Below are 7,599 nucleotides of genomic sequence, written 5' to 3'. Positions count from 1 at the left end.
ACTGGCTGAGGGCAGTGTTCATCCAGCAAGCTGCGGCATCTACCAGAGCCTTTCCGAAGAGCTACAGCATCCCACAGGAACACCTCCAGGTACTCCCCTGGCAGGGGGGCCTCAGTTCAGCAACCAGAGCACCACAGCTCTAACCTGTCATCCACTGGCCTTGCGTGAGGGGACGTGGGACCCAGGAGCTCTGAAACCGTGGTGTTCCTTCCAAAGGAACATCCCAGACCAAGGCAACTCTGACTCACTTTGTGTACGAGCTAATAGCACAAGCGACATTCAAAACCAAGACGGATGGGTACCACAGAACTGCTTCACTTTAGATCCAGGAAACCAGCATCTGTTTAGTCCGCTCTCTCCTCTGGAGCGGGAGAGCGCCGCTCGCCATCACCCCCACTGCTGGACTTACCAAGAGGTACTGTGGGTTTCGCCTTCTTGGCTGGAGCAATACCGTCGGGTTTGGACTCCGAGAAGGATGCTGTCCTGCTCGGGGCTGGAGTCTGGAAGACAAAAGAAGCCAGGTCAGCAGGGACAGCGTGCCCAGCAAGAACCGGAGTGTGCAGGAGGATCTGGGCACTCTGGCTGTGCTGGTCGGTGAAAAGAAGCAAAGGAAGTGAATTCTGAGAATTCATTCTGATTTCAGTCAAGTGAGGGAAAACTCCCAAATGACCAAGTGCCCAGCAGATGCAAGAGTCACACTGTCAGTTTTGAGGGGTCGCACTCTCTGCGCGAGCGAGGTGGACGTTGGGAGGGCCCCTCTTGATAAACCGGGCAGAGTCACTTCAGTTCTCCCAGAGCTTCCTACAAATACAGTGGTGGCCAGGACCCGCTTCGACCTGTTCGGAGAGGGGAAACCGCCTCAGGAGGCTCCTCACAGGCCCTCCTGCACTCACCGAAGGGCTGCCGCTGGCATTGAGGAGGAAGTTGGCGGTGTGGGCTGCAGCAGGCGGCTGGTTGGGGATAGGCCGGTGGCCCAGCGCCATGCCCACAATGGCAGTCATGTGAGTCTCCGTGCCAAAGACATGGATGGGGATCCCTGTGGTCTTCCCTGCGGACACAGAAGAACTGTCAGCCTCGGGGAAAAGGGGCAAGAGGAACTTCTGCCAAAGCAAAGCACTTTCCCTTGGAAAGGCTCCGCAGACAGCAGGCGAAGGGAACAAGATGCAAGAAGAAAAGGAAATGGTTGGTCCTTACCAACTTCTCCCATGACACGTAACCCTTCTTGGTAGTTCGGGCCTCCTCTTCGCACGAAGATCCTTACCTCGTGCTCCTTGAGAGGGCCCTGGTAATCCTTGATCGCTCTCACGATGCCCTAGAAGAAAGAGACAGGACAGGTGAGCTGGGCAGCCCCGTGCTTATCCTGACCCATCGCCTCGGAGCTCTGGAAGGGTCGAACAGCCTCAGCACAACCCTGAGCTGGGGAAAACGGCCTGGGGGCAGTGACCGAGGGCATTTGCTGATGCTTCTGAAAAGTCACTTACTTTAAAAGTGGCTGCCACATTGGTGAAGTTAGCGATGCTGCCTCCAATGATCAGGATTTTACCTGGGGGAAGAGAGATCAGAAATAAAACTGTTTTCAGAGCACAGTGCTGCCAAATCATGAAGCGGTTTACGACAAAGTGAAGCAATGCCCATAGTTCGTGGGAAGTTGCATTCATCACAGCCTGGACAGTAAGAGCGTTGTCTCAAGCAAGAGTTTCTCTGGTAAGATTCTCTCAAGCCACGTTTGCTCTTTGCTACACGGAAAACCACAAGCCCTATCTCTGAAGTGGGAGCTGACAGAACTCTGTCACTACGTCACACGGAGGACGGGGGTACAGGAAAAGCTCTGCCAGGGAGGTCGAAGCACAGGAACAGCCCAGACTTGTTCAGTTTTTTCCCCACATGCAGCTTCACAGCTGGAATTGCAGCGACTCCCTTACCTTCAGGGTGCTTCTCCCGTGTCATGAGGGAGAGAATGGTCTTTGCATAGTCATAGGTCTGTTGCTCGCTTGGGGCTCCCGAGTATTCTCCATAGTTGGCCAGTTCATTCACCCCACCCAGGTCACAAATGGTGTCACTGTAAGAAAAGTTGAGATGTAATCTGAGTCGCTCTAAAGGTCATAAAAAAGCATTCCAAATTCTCAGGAAAGTGGGACTGGTAACAGAACTCATTCTGTCTGCTGAAAAGCAAGCTGAGCTCCTCCTGGTGCCAGCCACGATCAGTCTCGTTATAGGTTCTAGATCAGACGGGAGCTCAGCGACCGCCACGGCAATGCTGTTACCGTAAAAAGCTTTCAGCCAGCCTGCTCCTCTCCAAGTCAAAAACCCCTGTAGCTCAACCTGCCAGAATTAAGTCTCTGTAAGGGACACTCCATTCCTCATCTTGGTAAGCAATCTGCACGGCACCCTCATTCTGCAGAGGTCCCAGGCAGTCATGGCATGGGCAGGATGGCTCTTTTTAAAAGAGGCTCCTTTCCAGAGGCCACACCAGCTATTTTCTTCCAGCACAGTAAATTCACCCTCCTCTCTGGAAAGGTCGTTCCTGTTACCTGTAAACCACCGAGGCACCACCACCAGCCACCATGGTCCAGATCCTGCCTTTGGGGTTAAGGATAGTGAGCTTCAAGCTGGCTCCACTCTTGGCATCCAGATCAGCAATGTAGGCTTCCTGCAGACAGAGCAGCACCCACCGTAAGCCTCCTCCTGCCCCCTCCGTTTCCGCACCAGAGGGTTTGCGGTGCTGGGCCTGTCTGGACACACGGAGCTCCCACGTCTCCTCCCAACAGCCAGCCGAGGGGACAGCAGAAGCACAAACGCCGTGTTTGGAAAGGACAGAGACCAGCTCGGGGGGCAGGACTGATCCGTGCTAGTGTTCCTCAGGACAGAGCACTGAACTCGGCCTGGGTGCAGCCAGCCTGCACCACTCCGTAACCAGTTCAAAGGGGATTGACATGATCATTTGCTCAAGTTTTGATTCTTGCTTGGAAAAAAAAAAAAAAATCATACCCTGCAAAGAACCACTTGTCCTCCTAAGGCCTGCTGCCCTGTCCCAGGTGAAGTCACGGGGATGGCTATAAATAAATGGTTATTACTTCATTTGTAGCGTGCAGCTTCAGAAGCAGATCTTCCCCGTTTGCACATGAAAAATTTGGGAAATGCAGCCGACTGCTGCTTGTGCTTCCCTACCCGGGCACTGTCTGGCCTTTCCACAGCACCAGCCTCTTCCTGCTCAGCCAGCCCCGGGGACTCCCAGGTTTCATCGTTCTGCATATGTCAGTCACAGAACCTGAACTGAAAAGTCTTGTCCTGACCTTGTCTGCAGGCTGAGACCAGAGGAAATTTAGCATTAACACGTCCATGGCCTCGCACTCTCTGGCTGTGGCAGCTAAGAGCATAATCACCACGAGAGCCGTAATTTGGCTCGACACGGTGTCCCTGTGTCGTGGTGCACTCGCCTGCTGAGAAGCACTTCACTGGGAGATCGTTAAATTCCCAGCAAAAGCACTGCCATAACCTTCACTGCGACATGCAGAGGGATGATTCAGAGAGGCAAACGCCAAACTAATCCTTTCAAGAGCAAATTGAGTTAAGTATTGGCATTCAGCAAGCTACATGGGGAGAAACAGCTAAATGGGTTTCCTGGCTGTGTTACAAAAACCTTCCCCAACCGAAGTGTAATTATAATTATTAAAATGAAAGAGGCAGGAACAGGCATTTCTAACTTTAAAACGAAGTGGTTGCCTGCAGGCCTCCTCTTGGGCATCACTCTTCAGGAAAGCAGGTGTGTTATCACCTTTACTTTTTACTCTGAAGTTTGAGAGTGATTCTTTTCTCTGGGCTCGCACTCACATGCGGAGTTTGCACACAACTGCTCCTCTGCTCAGAGACTGGGGCTGAAACCCTGCGGCAGCATCGGCACCGTGAGGCTGCCAACAGCCAGCGCTCCAGCAGAAAGCAACGATGGCTGCAGCAAGAGCCACGTCAAGAGCACTGCGCAAGCACAGAGCTCTGGCACGTCACTGCGAGAAGTTACGGATAAACCCCCATTTTAAAAAGTCAGCTCTGAATTAAAAAGAAGTGGAACAGCATCCAAGCACAGATGAAAGCATCAGCAGCTCAGAGCGCAATGAGGAGAAGCCCTGGGACTACAGCAGCCTGTACAGAGGTTTGCACAAGCTCTTATCATGGGTAGCTCTGCCAAGGTACTCGAAACAGCAGCAAAACCCACCAGAGAGGCAAACCTCAATGCCACGGACACACGAGCCAAGAGGAATTAATCTTGTAGTTCACAGTAAAGGGATTTGGGCCACAGTGGGCTGCTACTTGCCTCAGGGTAAGCTTCCCTGCCAAAGGGAGGGGGGAACTCCACATCCCCCCATTTCACTTTGCAGATGTAGTCAGCAGTCGCATCGATCTTTGCGGCCAAATCAAGGATGTAGACACCATCGTTGGTTACCACTGCATCGAGAAGAAACATCAGGATTAGCTCTGCTGCGTACAGGTTTCCTCACAACAGTTGATAGCACACTGAGATCACCACAGACGCCAGGTCACCTTTGTCCCCTGCCTCCACTCTGGTCAGTTGTTATTTATCAAACCCAGCAACGTCTCTCAAGAACTAACTCGTGACTGTGGTCACAGACCAGGCCCTGGCTCAGATGCTGTTTTGTTCTGATCCAACAGGGCAATTTTTATGTTTCCCAGTTCTGACCCTACGCCCCTTTCAATGGAACGTTTCACTTCCCCAGGAAATCAGATCTTGGCAGTCCTTGGTTTTGGCTGTTAACCGATAGCTCCAGGACACAGCACAGCCACTGCAGGACTGGTTTGGCATTTACCACCCGGCATGTGTGAGCTACACTCTCAAGTGCACGGTTCAGCTCTCTAGAGCAGAAAGTCCCACTCCCCAAAGTGTCGGTTACCTAAGGGATTGATCTCGAGGTACGTGAAGTACAGATCTTCGTAAAGGTTGAACAGGCCGCAGATGAAGCTGGCCAAGACGCTGGAAAAAAATGGAACAGAAATTCATTTCAGCAGCCAAAGATGCAGCACAGACTGCTCTGCTCATTTGTACTGGCAGCAGTCTGCAAATCCACCCACTTCCAATATCCGTCAGTCTCATTCATCTTCTCTGGAAGAAGGCTGGGAGGTGACTCAAGGAAAGGCAGACCTTGGTGACTCATCCCCATTACACTCCCCCAAACAGCGCTGAGAAAACAGTTCCTCACAACTGTCATACGGACTTTCAGGCTGATTAATCCACCAAGAGGCAGACACACATCCCTGCCTCACCATCAGACAGGCGTCTTTCGGAGCTCAGCTTCCTTAGCTGGGACAGGGAAGAGACTGCAGGGAGCTACGTTAGTGACAGGTCCTTCAGCCTTCCAGAGATTAGGATGAGTTGGGAACGGTCATGACTCACGTTACAATAACAAGGTATAGGCATCTCATTAAAGGAGGTGCAGAAGCAGCTTTGAGATCCACAGATAAGCTTGCAGTCAGCGTAGGAATAGCAAGAGAACACCTCGACTAGGCCAGAGTGTGGCAGAGGGTGTTTCTGGATTTGCAATCACATCCCCAGCCCCCCTCCACTTCTCCCAGATAAAAGAAACTCTTCTAGGCTGGCATGAAGGATCAAAATTCAGTACAAGTCTCCACTGTCTCAGAGGCCAAGACTTCACTAGACTGAGAAGTGCTCCTGTCAAGTGAAGGCTCAAAGCACTACAAAGACCTGCTCTGAGTTTTAGAAGCTGCTTGGATAAGGTCAAAGAACTTGGATTTCGGATGCGTGGCATCTTGAGAGCAGCAAGAAGTGTGGGAGGGCAAGCTTTGGGGTGAGACAGGGCAAAGGGAGGTTGCGCTGCAGGACAGGAGCGGGGCGTCTGGGCGGCTGGCCAGGCCCGGCAGCAGGCACCAGTACTTACTCCCGTTTGTTTGCTGGTGCATGCTGCAGGAGATGCTGCTTTACATCCGATTCGTTGAGCTTTTCATCCACCGGCACAAGCAACTTTTGCGCTTTGGCATCGACATCTCCCACATCCACCCCACCTTCGTGGTGGAAGAGTACGTAGTCTCCCTCACGAGCAGCGTATATGCACACGTAGAACTCCTCCTCCTGCACAGACCCAGGCACAAACATCAGCAAATCGCACCCACAAGACCTTGAAGAAGAGGCTGTTGCATCACCACTGGGGTTTGTACCGGATTCAAGGGGCACGGAGCCACCTTGACCAGCCACCTTGGTCCCTCCCAGTGGAGGAGCAGCAGCCGCGGACTGATGCCGAGCCTGTGCACAGCTCTGAGCTCACGCACCGACGCTGTCAGCTTAACAGCTCACTCCCAAACCACTTTCGCCAGTACATCCAGCTGCATGCAAGTCACAGGAGATTTAAAAGCTCTTTATAATGCTTTATTTGTTATACTGACCTGCTTGTGAGGGACAAACGGCTCGATCAGGAAATTCTTTAGGATTCCCTTAGCATTAGCAATCTGGAGGCAGAAAACAGGACAAACACCAGTAAAGACTTGTCCAATATCTGCATTTGTGACAGCAGACGGCAAGTTTCGAGAATTAATCAACACTGCTCTAAAATCACATCCCGCCAAGGACTGTATTTCCTGGGAACCACGCTCCTCCCTCTCCAGCGCAGCACCAGGCCCAGTCACCGCCAGCCATGCTGCCCCCCCACTCTGGAGATCTGAACCTCACAGGTTTCTGCAGTCAGTGGTCTTCCCTTTCGCTCCAGGACAGAGGGCTGTGGAATCACTGCCATGGCTGCTCTGCATCTCCTGCCCTAGAGACACGCCTGGACAGAGCACGGCTTAGCGCAGCGTGAAACGCGATGGCTGGAGCTTTGAAAGGATCAGCAGTGAGGGACCTCCTGAGCTAAAGAGGGAGAGGCAGGAGCGCTCGCCCTGGCAGTGGCGCCAGTGAGCACAGAAGAGTAAGAGAACCCTTTAGCTCTTCTTGCAGGAACAGACAGCTACAGAAAGGTCCCAGGAACTGGCCTGCGTAGACGCTCTCCTGCCAAGCAAACCCAAGGTCCCTGGCTCGAGGGACACTCACACAGGCCGTGGGAGATAACCCCCGCTCCTGAGGGCACTGCTTCAGGAGTGACCACCATCAATCACAGGTCCCTGGCACAGTCCTTCCTTCAGACGTGGGTTTTTTTGTTGTGCCAAAGGAGCAATTTCAACACCCATCACTCCCTGGGAGGGCGGGTGCACCCGGCACAGTTCCCTGCTGTTTCCTAACGGCCCTCAGGCGAGCCTGGCTCAGCGCCAGAGCGGCAGCAAATCCATCACAGCAGGGTGAAGGCATCAGCTTTCTTGAGGCTGCAGAGCTCTACCAGCTCCTGCAGCACAGCACTGGGCAGGCCGGCACTTCTTTATCATTAGCATCGTGCTGTCATTCCCAGGAGAATAAACATCACAAGCCAGCACTGCCTTATGGTAGGGGCTTGGAGCAGCACTCAGCCAAAGCACACTGGCTGGCCACGGTCAGAGGAGAGTTTTCTGACAGCTTTTATACCCGACTCATTCCGTCTGCCTGGGGTGTCCGAGTGAGGCAGCTCTGCCAAACAGACACAGCCTCTGAGCTACTAAATGCTGCCTCCC

The 7,599-nt window shown here is 53.0% G+C and overlaps 1 protein-coding gene across 2 annotated transcripts in view; it reads right to left on the bottom strand.

Moving 5' to 3' along the window:
- ACLY (ATP citrate lyase) overlaps positions 1 to 7,599 on the bottom strand; it is a 19,216-nt gene that overhangs the window by 9,899 nt on the left and 1,718 nt on the right. For both annotated transcript variants that reach the window (XM_010143183.1, XM_010143191.1), the window contains exons 3-12: positions 6,409 to 6,471; positions 5,907 to 6,097; positions 4,905 to 4,984; positions 4,310 to 4,440; positions 2,532 to 2,650; positions 1,923 to 2,059; positions 1,482 to 1,543; positions 1,195 to 1,312; positions 894 to 1,048; positions 410 to 500 (exon numbers count right to left, since the gene is read on the bottom strand). In XM_010143183.1, the coding sequence (XP_010141485.1) occupies positions 410 to 500; positions 894 to 1,048; positions 1,195 to 1,312; positions 1,482 to 1,543; positions 1,923 to 2,059; positions 2,532 to 2,650; positions 4,310 to 4,440; positions 4,905 to 4,984; positions 5,907 to 6,097; positions 6,409 to 6,471 (1,147 nt within the window). The remainder of the gene's footprint in view (positions 1 to 409; positions 501 to 893; positions 1,049 to 1,194; positions 1,313 to 1,481; positions 1,544 to 1,922; positions 2,060 to 2,531; positions 2,651 to 4,309; positions 4,441 to 4,904; positions 4,985 to 5,906; positions 6,098 to 6,408; positions 6,472 to 7,599) is intronic.

Source organism: Buceros rhinoceros, unplaced genomic scaffold (assembly GCF_000710305.1).
Source record: "Buceros rhinoceros silvestris isolate BGI_N320 unplaced genomic scaffold, ASM71030v1 scaffold32270, whole genome shotgun sequence".
In the NCBI taxonomy this organism is placed as follows: domain Eukaryota; kingdom Metazoa; phylum Chordata; class Aves; order Bucerotiformes; family Bucerotidae; genus Buceros; species Buceros rhinoceros.
The sequence above is the reverse complement of the archived record's forward strand: the minus strand, read 5'-3'. Positions and strand labels throughout refer to the sequence as shown.